Source organism: Lissotriton helveticus, chromosome 8, assembly GCF_964261635.1.
Source record: "Lissotriton helveticus chromosome 8, aLisHel1.1, whole genome shotgun sequence".
NCBI classification, from domain to species: Eukaryota; Metazoa; Chordata; class Amphibia; order Caudata; family Salamandridae; genus Lissotriton; species Lissotriton helveticus.
Genome location: NC_136069.1, coordinates 258,012,307 through 258,038,542, shown reverse-complemented (window position 1 = coordinate 258,038,542; position 26,236 = coordinate 258,012,307). Strand labels below are relative to the sequence as shown.

Below are 26,236 nucleotides of genomic sequence, written 5' to 3'. Positions count from 1 at the left end.
GAGGTTGTGAATGTAGGCAGAACACTACAGTCCCAGAATGCCTTCTCCTCAGGCCTGATAGTCAATTTAGGCAAACAACAGTTTAAGAGTGCAAAACCAACATTAGTCCAAAAGTGTCTCTATAATTCTGAAAAAGGCTATTTGACCTAGTGAGGCAAACTTTCATGTGAAAATATCTTTGGGACTCAGGCCCTGCGTACCGAAGTGATCTAAATGTTGTAACCACCAAATTCCCAGGAGGTGCGTGGCATTGCTCTCAGTCTGGAACTAGAAACTAATTGAGAAAGCACTACAATAAATTAAACACCAAGGCCCACAGAATGGAGAAAAGAACTGGCAGATGATAAGTGGGAATAAGAAAATACATATTTATGGTACTGAGGAGAAATAAGGTCGATAAGAGCAAAAAAAAGATGAGCTTACTGTTAAAGGTTCAAAGAAAAGAAGACTCCAAAGCAGGTAAGATCTGGAGCTTTATTCCCGATAATCCACTCTCCTCATATCACACCAATTCATCTCAACATTCTAGCTTGAACTCCACATGGAATGTTCTAACGGGCAGGGAAGGGAAGGGGAGGGGAGGACGGATTGTACCATGTGGGGAAAATAAGAGATTACAACACATCTCCCGCATCTAGGCATATAACAGAATGGGAACGGACTGTACCAAGAAGGGGAAATGAGAGGTTGCAACACATTTCCCTTATCTGGGGAGGTAACCAGAAGGAACCACAAGAGAAGTGTAGGTAGTCTATATGCCGGTACATAAGATTACAACACATTTCCTTTAATAAGAACATAACAGGAGGAACCACATTATGATATGTTCGCCAGTCTATCATGACTCCACGTCTGTCCATTTTCTAGGCGAACTACATTCTTTTCTGCTTTGTCCACTCACATGGGAGCGGAGTACTTGCTAAACCCTGGTTGCACATGTGTGGGTTTCTTGACAACCACTGGGGTATCTGGTTTGAAGTCACAATTTTTTACTCCATGTTTTTTATCATACCACATCTTGTATTTTTGTTGATGGAGATGGACTTTCTCGTTGCTTAGGTCTAGAGCAGGAGCAACACATTTCCAGCCCTCCGACCACCTGGGGTTCATTTTAGTGCTAGGCTCCCTCCCTCTTAGAAAGACAAAGGGAGACACCCCTGTGACACTGTTGGGTGTGGTGTGGTATGCCCATATACATTCTCTGAGAGAATCTTCAACATTGAATCTATTGGTAATTGCCATTTGAATGTGTTCTTTCACCATGCGGTTCACCCTCTCAACCATCCCATTAGCTTTCGGACAATAGAGAGCCGTCTTCTCGTGTTTTATGTTAAGTTCCTCCAAAAATTATCTAATTGTTTCAGACACAAATTGCACCCCATTGTCCGTTACGAGGGTTGATGGAATACCTTCATATACAAAAATGTTCTTCAGAAAGGAGATGAGACTGACCGTTGTGGTGGATGACATAAACTTGAAATTTACCCAGTGAGAGGTGTAGTCAACAAGAACAAACATACATTTTCTGGGGGGACCCAGGACCTCCATTGGACCTACAATGTCTATGGCTAATTTAGTTCATGGTACCACTGGGACATCCACGGGGGAGAGAGGGGCTTTGTGAAGAACTTTGATCTTGACGCTTTTTGCGCAACTAGAGCAATCCTTGACCTTGAGTTCAATCATGGAGTCCATTTTGGGGAACCAAAAGTACTTCCTAACTTTGGTTTTTGTGAGGCTCCTGCCTAAATGCCCCTCATGGGCCAGGTCAATTATTTTGTCCCTCAAGTCTATGGGTGGAATGATCTTATCACCTCGCTGTATGGGACCATTTATGAAGATTAGTTCATGTCTCACTTCCCAGTATTCCTTAACCATATCAGGAACTTCAGAAAGTTTTTTGGGCCATCCTTTGATGATAAACTCTTTGAGTACTGCCAGGACTTTGTCTTCCTTCATGTTCTCATTCCATTCTTGTTCTGTTAGGGAGGGAAGATGCAAAGACAAAATGGGGGGGTCCAAAGGTTTTTCATCGTGGTTGCTCATGAGAGGTGATCTGGATAAGTAATCTGCAATTAGGTTCTTCGGACCTGGTAAGTATTCTACTTTAAAGCAGAAATTCTCCAGACCCAGAACCCATTTGTTTATGCGTGGGGACACATTTTGGGTTTGTTTGGACACAAACATGAAAATTAAGGGCTTGTGGTCAGTGTGAATTACAAATTTTATGCCCCACAAATTATTTTTTAAATGGTGCACTGCCCAAAAGCATGCTAATGCCTCCCGCTTGATGACTGAGTAGTTCCGTTCAGCTGAACTGAGGGAGCGTGATGCAAACGCTATGATGGATTCTTGACCATCCCCTTTTTGAGAGAGCATGGCTCCTAGCCCTTTACTAGATGCATCTGTAGTTAAAACAGTTTTCTTTTTAGGGTCAAATGTGCTAAGAGCAGGCGATTCCAGAATGCGTTGTTTTATCCTTTCAACCATTTCGCTGTGTTTTTCTTCCCATTCAAACGAAGTATTTTTCTTTAAGAGATCATGTAATTCATCACATAGGTCAGCAAAGTTCTTCACAAACTTGGACATATACTCTGCGAGACCAAGAAAGGATTTAAGTTCATCTCTGCTGGATGGACATGGAGCATCTTTGACTGCCTGAATTAAATTGTGTTTGGGCATAAAACCATCTTTGGAAATGGCATGCCCCAGATAGTCAACAGACTTGGCTTTGATCTTACACTTTTCCATTTCTACTGTCAATCCCGCATCTTAGAGTTTCTGGCACACCGCATTTAAGGTTGCGTCATGCTCTTCTTCTGTTGCTTCATACATGAGTATGTCATTTTGAAAACAAAGAGTGTTACAGACACCCTTTAGAATGTGTTGCATCACTTTTTGGAAAATGGAGGCCGCTGAGGCTAGCCCGAAAGGCATTCTTACGAACATGTAGACCCCGAACGGAGAAGTAAACGCTGTAAGCGGTCTAGACTCAGGGTGGAGTTCAACCTGATGGTAGGCCATGGACAGGTCGATGACCGAAAAGTAACATGCTTTGCCCATGGTACTTAACATTTTGTTTATGTTGGGAAGAGGGAATCTCTCTACCCAGATGTTTTCATTGAGACAGCGAAGGTCCACGCAAAGCCGGATACCTTGTCCATAGGCCTTGGATGCAATAACCAATGGTGCGAGCCATTCAGATGCTTCTATGGGTTGAATGACTCCCATTTCGCATAATTTATGCAACTCCTCTTTTAGTGTTTCCTTGAGGTGTAGTGGTACTGGACGTGTTTTGTGCACCACTGGTTTGGCACCTTGTCTTACCTTAATCTTATGTTGGAAGTCAAGTAATTTACCTAGTTTGTCCGTAAACAATTTAAGGAAGGTTTTCTGCAAGGAATCGTTGTTGTTGGGTAGGTCAACCAGGATAACTTGATTTTTATAGTTATGGTCTAGAATGATACCCAACTCCTTCTGGTGTTGCCAACCTAGAAGGTTCGATCCACGCTCAACTACATAAACTTTGCCCACTGTCGATCTACCTCTGAAATCTATGTGACTGTTTACCATGCCCACGAGGGGATTAGGGTCTCTAGTGTATCCTTCAGGTGATATGTCTGGAGGAATTAGGGATGTCTTGTTGAGGCCCAGCACATACTCAAAGTCTTTGACATTTATCGATGTGAACGGAGAACAGGAATCCGCGTATACTTCTAATGGTTTGTTGTCCAGAAGTATAGTACACTTGGGGTAATTGGGCTTTGTGCAGGAATCGCTGTCTTTTAATTGGAACACAAATTTGGCCTGAGGTTCTTCCAGAGGTTCTTCGTTGAAATTGACTATATTGACAACACTACTGGCACCGTCTTTACACACTCTGGCTAAGTGCCCTCTCATGTTATATTTTTTACACAAAACATTGTGTGCTGTACAAAAAAGGCTGTTGGCCAGATGGTTGCTGCTGCCACATCTGAAACATTTTAACCCATGACCCTCTTTGGTAGGTTTAGTGGACAGTGTTTCTTTAGCAGCCCCTTTGTTAGATATTTTAAGTACTTCACTGTTAGTGGCCTCTACATGCACAGAAGCCACTATTTCCTCCTTAGTTCTCATTTCTTTTACACACTTGGCTGTATGTTCAATTGACTGCACAATAGAGATAGCATCTTTAAGTGTGGGATTTTTAGCCAGAAGTTTCTCTTGAACCCTACTGTTGTTCGTACATCTGACGAGTTGATCTCTTATGAGAGAGTCATTCAGATCTTCAAATTCACATACTTGAGACAGACCTCTCAACGCTGCGATGTAATTATTTATGGATTCATTCTTCCCTTGTACTCTGCTAAAAAATGATGGCGCTCAAGTACTACGTTGACCTTGTCCTCAAAGTGCCTCTCTAGCTTGATCAGAGTGATATTGCATACATCTAAATCATCAGCATCATCCACTTCAGGTTCAGGTAGGGTTTCATACACTTTACGCCCATGAACACCTAAATTATGGAGCAGTATGTGTTGTTTCCGTAACGCTGAGAATTTCTCACCCCCCATTGCAATCAAGTATGTTTCGAATAACTTGGTCCAGTCCTTCCAGTGGATTTCAGGATCACCACACTCATTTAAAAAGGATGGTGGTTTACTTATCCCTGGGGTGCCCATATTGGCTCAAAAGGAAAATTGGAAGTTCGGCCACTAACACGTACACTGGAAGTTGATGGGCCTGCGCTGGACTCTGAAAATTTTACTGTAGATGCCCCCAGATTACTCGGTCTGACCCTTACTGGTGCATGACCTACACATGTTTAGTCACTGCTTATGAGAAGCCAGGTTGTCACTTGGATTTCTATAGTGTCTATAAGAGAAACACAAAGATATATAGACCCCCAGGACCCTAAATAAATAAAGACCTTACTTGGAGCTGGATAGCGCTTCACAAGTCGATCACAGGATAAGCAAAGAGGATATAATTGTGTGGCGGGTCTTGATCCTGGTTGGGAGAGCACAATGAAGACAAGAGCACTATGAGGGCTAAAACAGGACACTGGATGCCGGTCGAAAGGAGCTGGAGCGAGAGGGAAAAAAGGTACAGGAGACCGGCCCTCACGTAGTTAGGGGCAGATTTATGTTAACTGGCGCATCCCCAGGGATGCGCCAGTTAATGTGTGCCACAGTGCGCCACTGCTCCGCCACCCATGGTGCGCCGCATTTACAATGCGGCGCACCATGGGGCAAAAACGGCACAGATGCGTGACGCATCTGTGCCGTAAAGGCGGCGCATTGCTGGAGTTGCGTCGCAAGCGCGACGCAGCTCCAGCAAGGCTCAGGGGTGCCCTATCTGACCAATGCTGCATCAAGACCTACGCCTGCTTCAAGCAGGCGCAGGCTTTTGACGCAGCATTGGCCTGAAAGTGACTGAGTGAAATCTTATAGATTTCACTCAGCCACTTTTGCGAGGCGCACCTGCCCCGGAACGCCCACCCTGCGCCGGAACGCCCACAAGCGGCGCAGAGCTTTACAACGTGACGCATCTGCCTAGATGCGTCACGTTGTAAATCGTTCGTAGGGATGCGCCACGTTTACGCCGCCTTGCGTGACGCAACAGCGGCGTAAACGTGGCGCAAGGGCCTCATAAATCTGCCCCTTAGTGCGCAGGAGCTTACGCTGAAGAGACTGCTTTCCGCTGGAACTGCAAGAGAAGACCGGCCCTCGCGTAGATGGTGCGCCGGAGCTTGCGCTGAGGTGAGTGCCTTCCGCTGGAGCCTCCGGAGAAGACCGGCCCTCGCGTAGATGGTGCGCCGGAGCTTGCGCTGAGGAGACTGCCTTCCGCTGAAGCCGCCGGAGGGAACACTTCTCCACAGCGTGGGGGCGGCGTAGGAGGCAGTGAGGGCCCGCCGTAAGGTTGAATTGGTCGGGGCTCTAGGTGCAGCTGTACCAGCACAGGACGCTGACTCACTCCTCACGCCACAGGAATGGTTGGCTCACACCTCACACCACAGGAACGGCTAGCCCACTCTTCACGCCAGCCTGGTTCAGTCAGGACAAAATGCACTGTGGGCACAGATGCGAGGGTGTCCACGCTCCAATTCTGACACTGGAATTTAAGCAGCAGGCCATGCGATTTACGGACAGAAAGAAGGGCGCAACCAGGGCTGGTCCAGTCAGGAGGACGACACTGGGCTTCTGGTTACACTAACACCTGTAAGATACACAGTGTGTCGGCTGTCCACTACCTCCGGAAGAGTCTAATATGACAACTCCATTCCCTGAGACAATGTCGAGGTGGCAAGAAAGGCAACAGCCTTATTGACTCAGAGTAGCGCGGCTATAATAAGGAGAACTAGAGGCTCAGAGCTCTGAGGGTAGATCCTTATGAGCCAGGCAGTATGCAGGACGGCTGGACGAAGGTGGACTAATCGACACCAAACAACAGGAGGAGAGAGAGACAAAGGGGAGATGATCAGCTGCCCCCTTCGCAGGTCGTTGCCAGTGTTAAAGGTTCAAAGAAAAGAAGACTCCACAGCAGGTAAGATCTGTAGCTTTATTCCTGATCATCCACTCTCCTCATATCACACCAATTCGTCTCAACATTCTATCTTGAACTCCACATGGATGGTTCTAATGGGCAGGGAAGGGAAGGGGAGGACGGATTGTACCATGTGGTGAAAATAAGAGATTACAACACTTACCTTTTCATGCTAACCCAAGATGTATCGAAGATGCCCATCAAGCGAAGCACGCCTTCAAGTATATCTCTGATAACATCGGGGGGCATACGCAAGGATCGGATTTCAGACAAGGCCTCTGGCTTTATGTTTCCAACTGCTAACTTTGCTTCATTCACTAGAGGCTTTAGAAAAAATAAAACGAACATCAATAAATAGTACAGTGAGAGTGTACTGGTCATCAGCATTTACAAATTATTGTCTTCTAATCTGACACATCATAAACTACCTATTAGCTTGAAACTCCTGAAAATATGCCATAAGCACAGCAGCGCTAAAGCTGTTCAAACAAGGTAGGAAACAGAGCCCATATGATGCAAGAACCACTTTTAGCAAATGAACCTGTTGCGGTTATTTCTTTTGTTTTATTGTAAATCTGTTCATTGTTTTATAAATTCACAATTAAACAATGGAGTTAGCTTGAAAGCTGGGTTTGTAGAGCCAATTTTCAAAAGTTTAACAAACCTGAGTTTCTTAAAGTTGTTTCTTCATCTCGCAGTTGCAGTTTTTGAGACACTCTAACATTTCAGCCGCCTCGCTGTTTACTGGCGGGTAGGAAAGGTTGGACCAAGTGCCCATCAAAGTATCCGTGAGAGCCTTATTGAAGGAAAGGAAGAGTGGAATGCCCAAGTAGAGAATTTCTTGGAGAACATTAGCCTTGGTTTCAACAGAGGGTAACTGTAAAGGGAGGACCTCAGCTGCCCTTTGAATCACTACCACAAATGTGCAACCTTGTATCAGAGGAGGTATCAAGCCAGCTAGCCTCTTGCTCCTTCATCAATGCCATGTGCTCAGTACCCTTCCACCAAGCTACATCATTCACAGTGGGCATTGGCAAAGGACATGGGCCAGTCTCTTCTCTCAGCCCTCTTGCCCTCAAGTCCACTTAACACAGGCTTTTTCAATGCACAGCATACACAGAGTGAGGCCTGAAGCTATGACTTGTTCCTAGTCCCTGTGCCACCGGTCTTACTGCACATAATACTGCGCTTTGTGTAAAATGCTCTTGGTACAGGGTGTGGCCTTCAGTCATGCCCTGCACCTATCCTTTATGCCGCAAACCAACTGGTCACAGCCTTTGGTTCAGCAGAGCCTGTAGTGCACAGGGCAATGCCATCAGGCATGCTCTGTCCCTTTGCTCCTCTGGTGCCCACTATGCCTTCAGGGTTTTCGGCTGTTGGCACTGGGTCCAAGGATTCTTTGCTAGCCAAGCGATTCAGCCATTCATTCTGCTGTGTAAAATACTGCATACAACCTTAGGCGCATGACACAGAGTGCGGGCTCAGCCATGCCATCTGTCCAGTACCTTTGCCCATCACCCCAGTGAACATAGACACACTCTAGACCCTGTTCTTATGTTACCTGCCCTCCGCCATGTATAGTATGGACTGGGTACATGACGCGTCTGTCACATATGCCCTGGGTCGATTCCTCATACTCCTCAACCCATTGTGCGCATAAAGTAATGGAACTCTTTCCCAGATCCTATGACTTGAACCCACTGCGTACAGAGTAAGGCCAGATGCATCAGGCACTGAATGCAGAGCATTGCATTTGGCCAAGTACTGGGCACCCTGTCCATGCTCCCTTGAACCCACTGTGCAAGGTTATGAGCTATGCGCAGCAGACATTAAGCTTCGCTTGTCTCTTTCTGCTCAGTGGACTTTCTGCAATATTGATATTAAGTTTGTTGTTTTATGGTTCGAACTTAGGAACCACAGAATGTGACTTGTTAGTCAACACCATTTTAGGATGATCGTCTTAAGATGGTGGCTAGCAGGTGGCATTCTACAGCGCAACAGCTGCAACTTCCAAACTGGTGCTGTTTTTGATTGTTTAAAAATATATTTCCAGATGATTATATGTTTCTGTTAACACTATTATTATAGGGACATACAGCATCTGTGAGACACACCACCCCACCCTTCTCAACTGTCACACTCCTCCACTAGCGCAGGCACAGTATAACAACAATTGAGCCTATTACATTAGCCACAATAGATGTGGTAAATGAGAATGTCATCAAGTGGAACGGTCTTTCTCGTATAGTCAATACTAACAGTACATGGGGAAGCTATTAGCCAGCTTTACCCTCCTCCACCCAACAGATGCAGATAAATGTGGGCCAAGGCAACTGCTATTGTCCATTTCCCGTTTCTCGAGAGGAATTGACCTGGTCCTGGTCTTCTCACACTGAAATGGATGTCAGCTGCTCTAGCATCCCAAGGACTGGAGCGGGCAAGCTCTGGCCTCTGGACCTGTGAGCAGGTATATATGGAAGCAGGGGAGCGATGTTCCTCACTCAGCACCTAGAGTGGCCTTGGTGGGAAGTGACTGCACCAAAGACACCATCCCCAGTCCTGGGCAAGGCGGGAGGGCTACAGGAAGGCATCCCTCTAGTCCATTGACAATGCTAGGAGAAGCAGGCTCTTCCCTTACTCCGGCAGGAGCAACGCTATCTTTCCTAGCTTGTGGACACGTTAAAGAGTGTAGCGGCATATTTTTTGTTAAGAAGAGGCAGGGCTTTTCGACAAAAAAATAAGTCTGATTGGTGTACATTCCCTTGTTTCCCTGCGTCGATTGTACACATCTTCTTGTTCAAAAGCAAAAGCAAGGGAAAGACAATGCCAGTACTTCGGTAATTTTCAGAAACTTCCACCCAATTTAATGGCTATTTTCTCTGAGCTTCTATTTGCATAAATTAAAACAATTCAGTCAATTAGATGGCTTGTTTTCTTCCAAGCTCAACGATATGCCCAAGGGGCTCTGGGGACTGAGGAGTGGGCACAGAGCTTGTCCAAAGGCAGCGTTGGGCACACAGCTCCTGCTGGGGACAGCTAGGTGATGTTCTTTAGGCAATGACAGCAAGGGGCGAGGGAGCAGGGAGTGGACAAGAGCACAGAGGGACATTTAAAAAAAAAAAAAAAATGTAAAACCTTTATTAGTGATTAAAGAATTGTACACAGCTACTCGCCTACAACCTGCGTCCGCAGGCCGGCAGCTATCGTGGTCTGAATCATGCGTGTATGTAGATCTAGCATGGGGAAACGGCAATCGTTTAAACACAGCATGTCGCCTACAACCCAGTTGGGCCGGCCGCAATGTAAAGGCAAGGTAAGCTGTCAACGGATGCATTATCTAGCAAGCGAGCTAGCAAGGTACATTCAAACAACGGCTACTTGAGGTTCCTTTTTTCATTTACAACAAACTAAACATATTGAAAGAAACAGTTCCCTCCCATGGTTCCCATCATACTCAGAAAATGGCGAGACAAATCTTGAGGTGCAGAGCTGCAAGCAGCACTGCCTATGTCAGAAGACAGTCCACTCCTAGGAGAATGGCAATCTGCACCCAATTGTCCATTCAGGCTGAGATGGGAGTGGAGGGGGGGGGTCCATGATCCGATCTGTGAGTACAACATTGTGTGGTGTGTCGAATGCTGCGCTACTTGGGACATGCTAGTGTGGTGTAGAAACTATCTGGTGATGGTAATGAACGGCACTCAAGCCATCCGCTGGGGAGCTGTGGCTGTTACGTCCTGTGTTCCAATCATTTGTAATGGCTAAAACAGCACAGTGTATCAAACTATTTACCCATGGGCTAATCATGCGGGCTGTCAGAAAGTGAGATGATGTATGGGGGGGGGGGGGGAGGGAGCCTACCAGTTCCCGCCTACCGGGATCCTGGTCCTAGCATGTAGAAAGGGGACAGGCTAGCTTAGTCTATTTCTCTGTTACTTCCTGCCTCTGACGCATCTTCAGCCTGGACGCGTAGAAGGTATGTAGTGAGGGGACCCCAGAGGTCTTTAGGACGGGACTGTAGCGGTAGAAGATCTGCATACGTGTGTAGATGTTCCTGCCAAGTAGACATCGTGGTCAACCAAATCTTGAATTTGTGCGCACGTCCTCGACCCCAGCGACACGCTACGTGCCGTTTGGCTAAAAGGAGGCCCAGTGCAAAAAAAATTCTATGTGTTTTAATCGCTGGATTCGACTGGCCCAATAGTGCAATCCTAGGACACGGTACTATGTCTACCCCGATCATGTCAGACAGTGCCTTAAATATTTCGTCCCAGTAGGCCGCTACGGCAGGGCACCCCAAAGCCAAGTGTAGAAAGTCCGCCCCTTCAGTTCTGCATCGGAAACATCTGTCATTGTCCCGAAGTCCAAAGCGGAACAGTTTAGCAGGTGTTATGTTATGTTATGTTATGTTATAATAGCTCTTCTATAGCGCACGGCTACTCCTAAGAGTGTCCCGGCGCTTTGGCAAAGAGAAATTCAGAAGAAGATACATAACACTGTGCGCTACTCAGGTGGCAAAGATTTTACTGGGCAAAAAGCCACGTCTTTAGGTCCTTACGAAAGGCAAGCAGATTTGACGACGATCGCAGAGCAATAGGGAGCTCATTCCAACTGCGAGGGGCCAGATAACGAAAGGAGCGGCCTCCGGTACGGGCACGCTTAATTAAGGGGACAGTGGCTTTAGCTCGTTGCGCAGACCTCAAGGCCCTCTTTGGAACATAGAAAGCCATCCGTTTACGAAGATATTTAGGGCCGATGTGATGAAGGGCCTTATAGGCCAGAGTCAAGATCTTAAAAGTGACTCTCTTGGCAATTGGGAGCCAGTGGAGTTTTTCAAGCAGCTCCGACACATGCGTCCTTCGTGGCAGTCCAAAGATTGCTCTAGCGGCCGAATTTTGCACGACCTGCAAACGCGTTAAAAGATATTTAGGGAGGCCCAGGTAGAGGGCATTCGCATAGTCAAGCCGTGACCCAATCAGGGCTTGGACTATGACTTTTTTGTATTGAAGAGATATTAGTGGGAGAAATTTCCGCATCATCTTCAGCAGACCAAAGCACTTTCCGGTCAGGTGTATAGTAAAGTCGGTGCAAAAATTTATAATGAACCAGTCTGAGTCGCGCATTGCCTGTCACCGCGGTGGTATGCGAGCAGCACTCTTCCCATTGCTCGTCCGACAACGGTGCTTCTAGATCCTCGTCCCAGTCGCTTCGCGCTCTTAGTGACGGGGGGATGGGGCAGCTTGCGCATGTTTATATAGCATAGACACTACATGTTTCAGGGAATCCGTTTGCAGGAGGGCGTGTAGTGGTGCCATAGTTTCCGGCTCATCAGGGAAATTGGGCGTGACCGCCTTGACATTCTGACGCAGCCGAGTATAAAGGAACGTGTCCATTACTGAGGGGGTATTATCCCCAAAGAGCTGAGCCGATGAGCGAAATCGCCCTTGGAGATATAGATCGCCCCATGTACGGAGCGCATATTTCGCGAGCATTTGACGACCAATTTCCTCACAGGGGACACTCAGCCGGGGGTCATGCGCAAGGGGCATACATGGCGAGTATAAGAACGTGACTCCCATACTGTCAGCTATGCGCTGCCAAGCTAGCACCGTACAGTCCACCGTGGTAGGGTCACGATCCACGATACGGGCCGGGGCATATAAATAACCCGATGGTTGTGCGGGCCTCATATAGACGTCCTCCACCGCAAGGTGAGCCATGAAGGGAGGAGGGTGTAACCAGTACATCGCAAAGTGTCCCTGAGCGCAGTCATAATAACGTTGAAAATTGGGAACATCAAATCCTCCTTGGTAATAGGGTAGCATGAGAGTCTTCAGACTGATCCGAGCTTGCTTGCCTCCCCAGATAAGTCTAGACAGCTGGGAATTGAGGGAACGAAAAAAGTAGGAGCCTGGGCTGTATGGTATATTAGTAAAAAGATACAAGAGCTTGGGGAGAACCACCATCTTAATCAGGGAGATGCGCCCTGCCATTGACAGTGGGAGATGGATCCATTTAGTGATGGTGTCAGTCAGTCTGTCCAGGACAGTACCATAATTGCCCAGGTATTTTATTTCATCCGTCTCCCACAGTAGGGGGTAATCCAGAGGGAAGTGTAGGGTCTTGTCTGTCAGGGGGAATAGAGCGGACTTCGACCAGTTAATCTGTATCCCCGATATGGCTCCGAATTTGGTGATCTCACGCAGCAGAGGGTTAAGGTTCTCCTGCGGTTTATGTACATATAAAGTCAAGTCATCAGCATATAACGCAATGAGCAATTGGCGTTCCGGGTATATTAAGGAGCGGTGTTTGTGATGTTGCCGGAGTTTGGCCGCCAGGGGCTCAATGGCGATCGCGAAGAGGACCGGGGAGAGCGGGCAGCCTTGCCGGGTACCTCTACGGATCGCAAATGGAGCTGAACGGGAGCGATTTAACAGGACTGAAGCTTGCGGTTTGCAATACAGCAGTAGAATCCAATCAAGAAAGTTATAGGGAATTCCCATCCGTTCCAGTAGGGCCAGAAGGTAGTCCCATTCGAGAGAATCGAACGCCTTTGTGGCGTCTAGGAAAACTGCAGCAGCTTCGCATCAGGGATTAATGTCCTGCAGTACAGCCTGAAGTGTGCGTAGATTATGTGACGTCGCCCTATTTGGGACAAAGCCCGCTTGGTCAGGCAACACCAAACGCTCCATCAGTAGATTAAGGCGTGTCGCAAGTACTTTCGCCAAGATTTTTACATCGGAATTTAGCAGTGAGAGAGGCCTGTAAGAGTCGCAGTGTTCTGGAGACTTGCCTGGTTTCAACAGGGATGCTATCAGAGCTTCACGCATAGTGGTCAGCAAAGTTCCCTCCTCTAGGGCCGAATAGTAAATTTGTTTCAGCAGTGGGGCGAGTAGATGAATATAGGCCTTATAAAAGTCTATCGGCAACCCATCAGACCCAGGTGATTTGCCCGATTTCATAGACATGATAGCGTCTTTTATTTCGTCCAGCTCGATTTCATGATGTAGAAATTTCTGCTGTGAGGTGCCAAGCCACACAATAGCGGTGTCATCTAGGTAGGACTGTAAGTCAATAGGTGTCGATCTATGAGAGGTGTATAGTGTGGAATAGTGAGCAGTGAGGATACGAAGTTGGTCTTTGAGGTCTCTCTGCGGGACTTGATGTTTGTCCAGTAAAGTAGCGACATAGTTGTGATATCTCGGGGGCCTGATAGCAAAGGCAAGTGCCCTGCCAGGCCTATCTCCCTCGCCATAGAGGCGCGCAGTGTATGGTTTCCCAAGAAACTTACATTCCTTTTCTGCCACTTCCGCATATTCATTCAGCTTTTCCCTGAGGAGCGCTTTAGAAGTATGCCCCATCGTGTCACAGGTCATGCCGCGCTCAAGGTCCCGGAACTCGGTTTCTAGCTTGCGCAGTTCGCCACGTAGTGACTTGAGGACACCACCTCCCTTCGCGATGCACCACCCTCTGACCGTGACCTTGAAGGCCTCCCACACCGTCGTAAGGTTCGACACTGACCCCACGTTACGCTCGAAGAAGTCTTGTATGTCATGTTCAAGTTCTGCCCTAAAGGCCGAATCAGTGAGGTGTGCGGGATTTAGACGCCAACTTAAGTATGGAGAGGCATCGATGGGTATGCGTAATGTGAGGAGGACTGGCGAGTGGTCTGAGAATGTCCTGGCAAGGTGGAGGGCGCCTACCAGCCAAGGAAGGAGGCCCGCCGATAGGAACACGTAATCAATCCGCGCCCATGTGGAATGCACTGCAGAGTGATGTGTACCCTGGTGGAGAGAGGGGTGTAAGTGCCGCCATGCATCAATGTAGTGGTGTTCTACAACAATATTCGATAGTGTACGCTGGGTGTGAGTGTAGTGCACCGCCTGGGGGTGGGATCTATCCCGGCCTGGTTCCAATGCTGTATTGAAGTCACCACCCAATATGACATGGCCTATGCCCAGAGTTTGAATCTTACCCCACATCGTAAGGAGTGCAGACGGGTCATCCGTATTGGGACCATAATAGCAGGCGAAAAGGACTGTATGCGAGTATAGTGTCCCCCAGACCATGCAGTATCTACCCCCTGAATCTATCTCTGTCCCAGCAGGTATAAACCGCATCCCTTTCCTGACCACAATTGTCACTCCTCTAGCATAGTTGGAATAAGAAGAGAATACCTTGCACAAGGCCCATCTAGATGCAAACAAAGGGGAACCTTCAGGCCTTAAGTGAGTTTACTGAAGCATAGCAATTGATACCTTCTGTCTATCCAGGTGACCCAGAATCTGTCTCTTCTTTCGCGGGTCGTTCAGCTCCCGAACATTCCATGAGACTAGCCGAAATTGCTGTGACTCCTGTGAGTCCGCTACGTCACCCATTCAAACAAGTAAAGATTAGTGTAGCATATAGGTGCAGCATCACAGATCACGGAACAATCAATTACATAGAAACAACAGTTCCACCCCACCATCCCCCCCCAGACCAGCCCTGAACTTGTGGTACCGTGTCTTGAATAACTCCAACTTTAAATCGGATTGTCATCCCGCGCACACCGGCAACCCCAACCAGCCGGGTACATGTCTCCCACCCCCCCACCCAGAACCTATACAAAACCAAGTCCAAAAAAACCACTACATATGTTCCAGCCCTCAGAAGGGGAGAGGAATCTAGGGGTTCACCCATTGGGGGTCAGAACTAGGGGCACCAGACTTGCCAACCACCTCCCTACTTACACCCACAATCAACCAGGCTTACCCCTGTCGATTCATGCGGGACGGAGGTGGGCGATCGAGCACTTAATTAAACCTTAGACCAGTAAGACTTAAAGCAGAATGAGTATCTCACCAGTATATGCAGGCATCAGTTTCCACATACCCGTTGTCCAGGGATTAGTTTGCCCCCCGGGGGTCAGCATAACATTACATCAGATTAATCCTGTTGTGACAATGGTGATTGTGACCTGGAGCGCCGACGAGCCGACTCCTCCCTGCACTGTTCTTTTCTGCATTGCTTGAGGAAGTCGTCCACCTGCTGCGGATTCTGAAAAAAGTGGTGCTTGCCCTCATGGGAGATTTTTAATTTCGCCGGATATAGCATGGCATACTGTATCTCCTGTGCTTGAAGTTTCTTTTTCACCCCTGCAAAGTTTCGTCTGGCTTCTTGGACCGAAGGGGTGAAATCGGGGAAAAAGGATAGTGTTGTGTTGTTATAGTTCACCGTCCCCAGTTCCCTCGCGCATCTCAGCACCGCATCACGGTCTCTATAGTTGAGAAAACGCGCAATGATGGGCCTTGGTTGGGCACCAGGAGGAGGACGAGCGGCCAAGGACCTATGGGCTCTCTCAACGATGAGGTGTGAGGAGAATGAGTCTTTCCCAAACAGTTCTTCCACGAGGTTTTCAACAAAGATCTCCATCCTTCCCGTGTTGGTGGATTCCGCAAGGCCTAAGATGCGGACGTTATTTCGACGGGACCTCGCCTCCAAATCCTCATTTTTGTCCGCTATGATTTTCAGCAGCCTGTCCATTTGAGTGACTTGTCTGGTGGAAGAGGTAGCTCCATCCTCTAATCCAGAAATTCTGTCTTCGGCCTCCTTAATGCACAAGTTACTACTTGTGTAACGATATATCTGTAAGAGACATTAGTTAGTATTAGATTCCTTACCTTAGAATATCCCCAGGCGTCAGACTGGATCCGGAAATTTTTGCGTAGCAGTACCCTTGCGCGTCGGTAGGCATCGTCTGCGGCTCCGCGTCCGTCGTCAGCGTCGTGGGCGCCGTGATGACGTCGTCGGAGTACTTAGACGCCGCCTCCGCGTGCTGACGTCAGTTCTTAGACACAGCTTTTCCGCGCCAGAAACGCAGAGCCATGTTAAAAACCAACACTGGTGCCATTGAAACTAGGGCCCTGAAGGGGACAACCCTAACCCTAGATATTGGTTCACAGAACGGGGAGGATGGGTGGGTCGGTAAGGAATCTAATACTAACTAATGTCTCTTACAGATATATCGTTACACAAGTAGTAACTTGTGCATCTGAAAGAGACACGTTAGTATTAGATTCCTTACCTTAGAATAGATACCCCAGCAATACCAACCCCGGTGGTGGGTCTGCGAACCAATAATCACACCAGAAAGTCCTGGAGGACGGAACGGCCAAAGAAGCCATCCCTCCGGACTTGGCTGTCCAGGCAGTAGTGTCTTGCAAACGTGTGCAGCAATGCCCACGTAGCTGCCTGACAGATGTCTTGTAAGGGCACTCCCCGGCCCAGGGCAGTGGTAGTCGCCGTCGCTCGGGTAGAATGAGCCCGCAGTCCAACCGGGGGCTCCTTCCTAGCAAAGGAGTAGCATGCCTGGATACACAGGATGATCCACCGGGAGATGGTCCTCTTGTGCACCGCTTTCCCCTTCTTAGCGCCCACGTAACCAACAAAGAGTTGGTCATCCACCCGGAACTGGCGTGTGCGATCCAAGTAGAACGAGAGCGCACGTTTTGGGTCCAGACGGTGGAGCCGCTCTTCCTCTTTAGAGGGATGCGGTGGCGGGAAGAAGGTTGGCAAGGTGATAGACTGCTCGATGTGAAAGGCCGTGACAACCTTGGGCAGGAAAGAAGGTTTGGTACGAAGCACCACTTTGTCCGGATGGACGGAAAGGAAAGGTGGAGTACAAGATAGAGCCTGGAGCTCACTCACTCTCCTGGCAGAGGTGATGGCAACCAGGAAAGCAGTCTTCAAAGTCAGAAGACGAAGAGGACAGGTGTGAAGTGGCTCAAAGGGAGCGCACATCAGGAATGTTAGAACCAGGTTCAAGTCCCACTGAGGCATCACAAACGGAACAGGAGGAAACGTGTGAGTGATGCCCTTAAGAAATCTGTTTACAATAGGGGACTTGAACAAAGAAGGCTGATCAGGTAGCCTGAGAAAGGCCGAAAGGGCAGAAAGGTAGCCCTTGATAGAGCCCAGAGCAGAGCCCTGCTGGGCAAGAGAAAGAAGGAAGAGAAGAACCTCAGAAAGAGGGGCAGAAAGAGGATCCACAGCCTTTGCTGTGCACCATGCCACAAATCTGTTCCACCTGCAGGCGTATACCCACTTTGTGGAGGGACGCCTGGCAGCCAGAATGATGTTACAGACTTCAGGAGGCAAGTCAAATGGCCTCAACTGTCGCCGCTCAATCTCCAAGCATGGAGGTGGAGACTGGACAGGTTCGGGTGGAGGACTGGCCCTGCTGCTGCGACAGAAGGTCCTCCTGAAGAGGCAGACGAACCGGGGGATCGACTGACAGACTGAGTAGCTCTGGATACCAGTACCTTCGAGCCCAGTCCGGAGCCACAAGGATAACTTGGGCCCGGTCTCGCTTGATCTTCTTCAGCACTCTGGGCAGAAGTGGTATAGGCGGAAAGGCGTACAACAGACCGCAACTCCACTCGCAACGAAAAGCGTCTCCGAGCGAGTGCCGCCTTGGAAATTCCAACGCGCAGAACTGATGACATTGCGCGTTCTCTTCGGTGGCGAATAGATCTAACCAAGGCTCTCCCCATCGCTGAAAGAGGCCTTGCGCCACGTCAGAGTTCAGACGCCATTCGTGATCCATCATGCACCGACGGCTGAGCTCGTCCGCCCTGGCGTTCAGAGAACCTGCCAGGTGTTGAGCCACCAGGGTCACGCCCTGGCGTTCCAGCCATTGCCAAAGGCGAAGAGCCTCTTCACAAAGGATCCACGACCCCACCCCGCCTTGTTTGTTGCAGTACCACATGGCGGTGGTGTTGTCCGTGAACACCTGCACTACACTCCCCCGGACAGAGGGGAGGAATGCCTACAGTGCCAGACGAATCGCACTGAGCTCCAACAGGTTGATGTGGAACCGGGTCTCCGCCGGAGACCAGAGGCCTCTGATCTCCGCCTCTCCCAAGTGGCCTCCCCAGCCCTGGAGGGACGCGTCCGTCACAACTACGTGCTCCGGTTGGGGAAGGGAGAGGGATCTGCCGCTGACCCAATTGCGGTCCGTAAGCCACCACTGCAGCTGTCTCGCAGTGCCCTTCGAGATCAGGACGTGGTCGGATAGGTTGCCCTGATGCTGGGCCCACTGAAACTTCCGGTCCCACTGCAGAGCCCGCATCCGCCACCTGGCGTGATGCACCAGCAGGATGCAGGAGGCCATCAGCCCCAGAAGCCGCAGCGTCAACCTGACCGAAACCCGGGATAACGGCTGAAAGATGGGAATCGGAGCCTGAATATCCCGGACCCGCTGTTCGGGCGGATAAACCCGAAACCGCGCCGAGTCCAGAACCGCTCCGATGAAGAGGAGCTTCTGAGAGGGACACAGGTGTGACTTCGGCACATTGATGGAGAACCCCAGCTGGTGCAGGAGGTCTGCCGTCTGGAGGTGGCTGAGGACTGTCTGGGGCGAGCCCGCCTTCAACAACCAGTCGTCGAGGTAGGGGAAGACTGAAACCCCTAACCTGCGCAGATGAGCTGCGACCACCGCCATCACCTTCGTGAACACCCGTGGGGCGCTGGTAAGGCCGAAGGGGAGCACTGTAAACTGAAAGTGCTCGTGGCCTACCGTGAACCGCAGGTAACGCCGGTGGGCCGGCAGGACGGGGATGTGGAAATAAGCGTCCTGCAAGTCCAACGCTACCATCCAGTCTCCTGGGTCCAGGGCAGCTAAGACCTGAGCCAGTGTCAGCATCTTGAACTTCTCCTTCCGGAGGAAGCCGTTGACGTTCCGTAGATCCAAGATAGGGCGTAGGCCCCCTTTGCCCTTCTTGGGTACCAGAAAGTAGTGGGAGTAGCAACCACACCCTACTTCTGGCCCAGGAACGCGCTCGATGGCCCCCTTGGCCAAGAGGGCCGTAACTTCCTCCTGCAGAAGTCGCAAGTGATCCCCCGATACACGGTGGTTCTGCGGTGGCATGGCTGGAGGAGTCGCCTCGAAGGGGAGGGAGTAGCCCCTTCGGACGATTTGCAGCACCCACCTGTCCGACGTGACAGTGCGCCAGTGGAGGTGGTGATGGCGAACCCTGCCTCCCACTGGCGTCACATGGGCCTGAAAGCACGGACTAGGAGGGTTTTGAGGCGGATGCTGCGGGGGAAGGTGTGGACTGACCTCGCCGCTGCCCCCGACCGCCTGGACGGCGGTTCCCACGGCCGCCACCGCGTTGGGTATTGCCCTGCGGTGCATGGCTGGCGGCACGTGTGGGCGCACCCCTTCCGTGGCCACGAAAGGAGTGATAGGCAGCCGATTGCTGGCGCTGGCCCGAGAGGCCTAAGGACTTGGCCGTAGCCCTGGAGTCCTTAAAACGCTCAAGCGCATGGTCTGCCTTGTCGCCAAAGAGGCGACTGCCATCAAACGGCATGTCCATAAGCGTGTTCTGGACATCGGCCGAGAAGTTGGCGGACCTCAGCCAGGCGTGGCGTCTGACCGCCACCGTCGTTGCCATCGCTCTACCCAGCGAGTCAGAGGTATCCAGCCCACACCGGATGGAATACTTGGCTGCATCCCGGCCCTCCACAAGGGCTTGGCCGAGTTTGGCCCGCACCTCCAACGGACACTCTGGCAGCACTTCCGCGACCTTATCCCACACAGAGTGGGTGTAACGTCCCAAGAGGCAGGCGGTGTTGGAAGACCGCAGGCCGAGGCTAAGGGACGAGAAGATCCTCTTCCCATACTGGTCATACCTCTTGGATTCCCGGTCCGGGGGGGCGGACGGGAATGTGGTCTGGGAATTGGAGGCCTGGATGACCAGGCTCTCGGGGTAGGGTGGGAGGACAGGAAACATGGGTCGCCCGGGGCTGGGCGGTGGCGCCTGGCCACGTTCCTATCTACGGGCGAACCCGTAGCGGGCTTGGACCAAGTGCCCAGCAGAACGTCGGTCAAGGCCTCATTAAAGGGCAGCAGAGGCTCAGCCGAGCTTGACTGCGGTTTAAGGACCTCAGTGAGGAGGTTAGTCCTCACGGCCGCGACGGGGAGCTCAAGGCCCAAGGCCTTGGCAGCCCTCATCAGCACCACACTATAAGTTGCCCACTCCTCCGATGCCACGGAAGGAGGGGAGACAAAACCAGTGTCTGGAGAGGTGTCCAGGCCACTGGCCTCCCCAAGGTCTCCTGCCCAGTCCTCATGAGACTGACACTCCCTGGTCAGAGGGTCCTCAGACCCCTCCCAGTCCTCTTCATCACCCATCTCCTGAAATTCAGGGTTCTCATCTGATGGGGCCTGTTCGTAGAGATGGAACTCTCCAATCGGCGTCTGGAGCGTCGCCCATCGGGGCCGTCCCGACGCCGGAACAGGAACGAAGGTGGAACTGGGGACGGCGCCGCCTGAGACCGGCGCCGGAGGTGACACCTGAGGGTCCGACGCTGGGGAGGTCGTCAGATCCACCGGCGACGAACCAGATCCCGAAGGAGGACCAGCGGCATCCTGCGGCGCCGGGCCCGAAGGCGCCGGCGGCGTCGGAACAACTGGACCCCTCGGCGCCGGTCCCGAAGGCACCGGCGGCGTCGGGATAACGGGGACCTGCGGCGCCGGGCCCGAAGGCGTCGGCGGCGTCGGGGCCGAAGCACCCGACCCGCTAGGGCTCCCAGACGGGTCCGCTGGGCCCGAAGGCGCCGCGGAGCCCGTCGGAGGAGAGAGTTTCCTCATGGCCATGAGGAAGCGCTCGATCTCCTCCGGCGTCGCGTTCAGCCCAGGGACCGGAGGGTGTGGAGCTGCACGCGGCGCCCGCGACTCCGACGGAGGCGCGTGGGTGGTGTCACCCGAACCCCCGACCGCATCGCGCGAGCGTCGGGGGGGAGTCCGAGGAGCGATGACGCCGTTTGGACTTCTTGTGCCTCTTACCTGACGACGACTTCGACCCGGAGGAGTGCGGCCTACTCTCGGAGCTGTGGTGGCTCCGAGCCCGCGACCTGTCCCTCGACCTCCCATGGGATCGGGACCTCTCACGGCGCGGGACCGACTGCCGGAATTCGAGGCGCCTACGGGGCCGCTCCCGCCTGGCTTTCGAAGAGAGGGCCGGCAGTTGGAGCAGGCCTTGTCGTCGTGGTCGACGCCCAAACACAACAAACACACGCGGTGAGGATCCGTGACCGACATCAGCCGGTCGCAATCGTCACAATGCTTGAAGCCGGGCATCCCTAAAGGCACCGTTTCGGAGTCGAGAGACTCGAAATAGCAATCAAAAAGGATCAAAAAAGTTAGTCAAAAAGTGACTAGGGTTACTGCTTTTTCCAGATCTGCGCTTGCTGGCGCGGAAAAAAGAAGAACTGACGTCAGCACGCGGAGACGGCGTCTAAGTACTCCGACAACGTCATCACGGCGCCCACGACGCCGACGACGGACGCGGAGCCGCAGACGACGCCTACCCAAAAATTTCCGGATCCAGTCTGACGCCTGGGGATATTCTAAGGTAAGGAATCTAATACTAACGTGTCTCTTTCAGATGCGAGTGTCATGATGCTCCAATTTAGCGACCACACTGTCCATGCAGGTATTTATGGTGTCGATTTCGGAGTCAATGGTTGACAGGCTCTGCTTCATGCCCAACAAGAGTGTCTTCCAGTCGTCTTCTTGAGGGGCCGAGGTGGTAGGACTTCCACCCTCCTCCGGCGTTGTTTTTGAAGTCTTTTTGGATTCAAATGGAATTTTCGACTGTCTGGCATCGCTGCGCCCCATGTCCCTCCTCGGGGTCCGCGATACAGTAGAGAAAGTGGCCGCCAGGTCTCCGGAGGTTCCAGGCGGATGAGGGGCTGATGCAGGCTAGGCGGGAATGACAGGGTATAAGCTGAAGGCCCTCCGACGTTTCTAGCTCCAGTCGAGTGGGGAGGTTCAGGGACCAAAGGCTTCCGGCAGCACGTTGATAAAGTGCGGCCCGTTGTCGGTTGACGGTAGGACGAAATAGGCACCAAGACTAGGAGATGGACGCGGGCAGGCACTGAAGTTGCAGTTCCGCTGACAGCGGCGGGCAAGCAGGGGCTCCTGGCGCCCTGGGGCGGCTCCGCGCGCCACAGGCGGAGCTAGTGGCGAAAGCGTGGGCAGTACCACAGTCAGATTCCTCCCGCCGATGGCCGGAGCCACGGTGATGTGTCCCAGGAGTGGGGCAGCAGAGCAAATGGGTATAGGGGAAGCAGGGACAAATAGAAACCCCCCAATAATCGTTATATGACAAGTCTCAGAAAGTCACCTGTATGAAAGGCGGGAGGGGTCAGTACCAGATGTCACCTGCTCAGGGAGGGCTTCGTAGGACCCAGCTGCGCTGTAGGTAGAATGGGCTATCGGGTCCTTGTAAATAGGAACCTCAGCAAAGGTTCATCTCCAGGTTGGGGGGGGGGAGCATGCATCTATCGATCGGCCCGTGATAGTGTCAGGGCGGACAGCGCTCCCAAAAGGCACGCCGGGCTCAAAAAAGGTGCAGGAAGCAGTGATATTGCGGACCGATGTCCCACGCAATATTCGCCTGTTAAAAGGGAAGCTTGGCCGCCCCAGCAAGAGAAAGCAGTGCGAGTGGTGTGCCAGTCCAGAGGGAGGGGAGCTCCTTCCTGATGATCCCCCGCTGGCAGGTAGGGGGGGAGTAGCAGGCGTGGCAGGTCGCAGCAATGTCGAAGCCCCCCAGGGAAAAGGTTCACAAATCCTCAGATGGGGTTCTCAGCAGGAGCACGGGGGGGAGAGCTAGCAGCTCGGTGTAGATGCTCACGGAGCCCTACTGCTCCATGCAACAGGCGTGACGGCCAGGTCCCAGCACGGCACCGGGGTATCGTGGGTGGCCCTCCTGCAGATGAGAGAGTCTCCGGGGAAGCGGCGGAGGATGGAAGCAGCTGCACAGGCCAGGTATGCAATTGCGGGGGCTGTGCAGGGAGGTATGACGCGCAAGCGTCACCAGCAAACACACTGCTCAGCGCGTCCGCCAAGACGCCAGGTCGCAGCCCCCACCCGGCGTCCGGACCGCAGGAGCAAAAACGCGGTCAGGTTTGTTCGTAGCGCCAGGGTGCCAGTTCAACAGTGCCGCTCACCTTCTCAGCAGCTAGGGTCGCTATAACGGCAGCAGCCCCCTCCGGACCTCCAACGGCCTCCCTCAGCCTCCACGCATAGGCCGCAAAGCCACGGCCTTTCCCAGCGGGTGGAGCCGACGGCAGGGAGCGAGCCCACCAAGGCAACAGTCCATTTCTAGTTTGTCGGCAGATATCTCCGCAGCCGAGCAGGCCCCCCCAGCAAGAGAGGTGTCGCTGAATTCGGTAAGGCGTCCCGGTCACTGTGGGGCGGTGATCAGTCGGGTATCTCCGGTCAGGATCCCTGAAGGATGGGAGACAGTGCTCGATCAGGCAGGAGCCTCACTACAGTGCGGCCATCTTGGTCTGGCGCCGCCTAGCGCCCCCCCCCCCCCACAGAAGGACATTTAGGCTTTGTAGATGGCCTTGATTTGTGGAATCCTGGATGTGGGTAATGAACATTAGACATGCCAAAGCCACCAGCCATAGTTACACCCCATGACACGCGGGCTGTGTGACCAAGGCATGCTGTGCCCAGCTACAGGCCATTCCCAGTTGTTTCAGGGGCTTAGGGAACATATGTCCAAAGGCAATGCCATGCACCTATATACCACTGACCACAGCCAACCAAAGGCTGTATCTGTCCTGCAGCCTCTGAAAGACAGGTCTAACACCCGACCCAGAAGTCGCAGTAACGAAACAGCTCAAAGAACAATGTTCACTTGCTACTTTGGCCTAGGGCCAATTTATATCAGGACTAAACTGAACACATTATTTTTCAACATAAAGATGTACTAACATTTCCTACATATGGAAACAAAGCTTGTGCTTCTCTTTCACCAAACAGATATGTAAAATACCAATTGTTTGTAGCTTTAATGAAGTAATTGATTTAGTCGCTAATGATGTGATGTAATTCATAATGCATTTGTGAGGTTATTTCTAACATTATGTGAATGGGGTCATATGCAGTGCAATGGGGCAGTTATGACTGTATAACTCAATAAGGTGGTGTTGGTAAATCACCATACATTTATCTTAACATTTTTACAATGGCTACATGGTATATATTAGATGATTAACATGTTTTCCAATTAACAGTATACAACCGGTAATGCAAGATTTGTGGCAATGGAAAACAACAGGGAGGGGCAGTGGGTCATTCAAGGCAAAGCACCGAGTGGAAATAATGCTCCTGCCCGACCTCAAAATGGGAATAAATAGAATATTCCTCTGATGGATCTACATATATAGTTTATGTCACGCTCTTTTCACCTTTGAACGTTCTAAATCAGAGGTATGCATTCAAAATACCAATTGGCAAATCAATGCAGCACAAGCAAATCTCATCACAAAGGCTTTGTGAGTACTGCTCTTGTTGTTGATCTCAACAAAGAGATTGTAACATGTAATCTTTAAGGAGACAACCAATATTCTATCAAATTACCTATATCGGACTATTGTAATCACGAAGAATTTGATCTTTGCTCTGTGCTAATAAACAGAATTTATTTTATTAGTACTGATTCCAAACAACATATTTTATTGATTCACATTTATTTTCACTCAAAGGAGTATTATATTTGCATCTGCTAAATTTACTATAAAAAGATAAAGTACAGTCATGCCTAAAGTGATGAATTAAAAAATAAAAAGTTCTGTAATTCCGCAGTTATTGTAATCTCCGCAATCCATAAATTGCACAATAGCCATTCAAGCCGTAAGTTGTGCACCAAACACAACACTAATGATCTCACCCAACATGTGGCATGGCATAAATGATTGCACATGACATATGATGTTATCATTACCATTATGATACATAATGATTTCTTTGTTTGGTTATTTGTTTAATAATGTAGTTATGGTCCCACCAGAACTATAAACCTGCCCGCTCAATTTTCAAGCGGAGGTGATGGCCACAATTTGCCAACTTCAGCAAACGTTGGAAAAGTGAAAGCTGTCTGTAGCCAGCCGTAAATGGGTGCTAATGTCACTCTTTGTGGTACTAGCATCAAACGTTGTGTACTTGGTACATGTCTAGAGATGAAGAATCTGTGGAAATAGGTAGCCACTGGAAAAAGTCTACTTGTATATCTTTATCCTTACCTGAACCTCCTTCAGCTCTTCTTCAATTTTTGCTTTTCGCTCTCCAATCTTTAAAACTTCTTCTGCTATCTTCTGTTTTATTTTTTCCATTTCCGTTTTCTGATCACTTGCGTTCTAGGATAAAGATAATGTTTTGAAAAACAATCTCTTAACTTTTGTTTACCTTTTTGAAAAATGTAATATTTTACTCTGAGGAAAAAGTAAACTTTCTTTAAATATTATGTGAAAAAAACATGTGTAATGATTATTGCAAGCAAACACACTGGAAATCAAGGTCTATTTCTACTTTTAGTTTCCCACAGCCATCCTAAATACAGTTCACAGCCCAACACCAAAGCAGAAGAACTCATCAGTGCTGCATTAGGTAAAAGCATTAAGCTTGCTTGCAAATCTGCAAGGCGATGGTGATGCAAACAATGAGAGAACAAATAAAAGCTAATGTTGCGCAAGTTACGACTTTGGCGTAACTCCACAAGGTGTGCTTTACCACCCATGGGTGACAGGGGTGAACTTTGTTCAATGCACCTCAAATAAATGCGAATCCAGGCTATTGTAGTCCCAGAAAACACTCTTCAATGTGTAATTGAGATACGAGTGTTGCTTTTGGGTTACTAGCAATCCTGTAAAA

At 50.4% G+C, this 26,236-nt stretch overlaps 1 protein-coding gene across 2 annotated transcripts in view; it reads right to left on the bottom strand.

Annotated features, from left to right (window-relative positions):
• DYNC2H1 (dynein cytoplasmic 2 heavy chain 1) overlaps positions 1–26,236 on the bottom strand; it is a 1,763,151-nt gene that overhangs the window by 697,342 nt on the left and 1,039,573 nt on the right. For both annotated transcript variants that reach the window (XM_078657019.1, XM_078657020.1), the window contains exons 56-57: positions 25,609–25,722; positions 6,689–6,849 (exon numbers count right to left, since the gene is read on the bottom strand). In XM_078657019.1, coding sequence (XP_078513145.1) covers positions 6,689–6,849; positions 25,609–25,722 — 275 coding nt within the window. The remainder of the gene's footprint in view (positions 1–6,688; positions 6,850–25,608; positions 25,723–26,236) is intronic.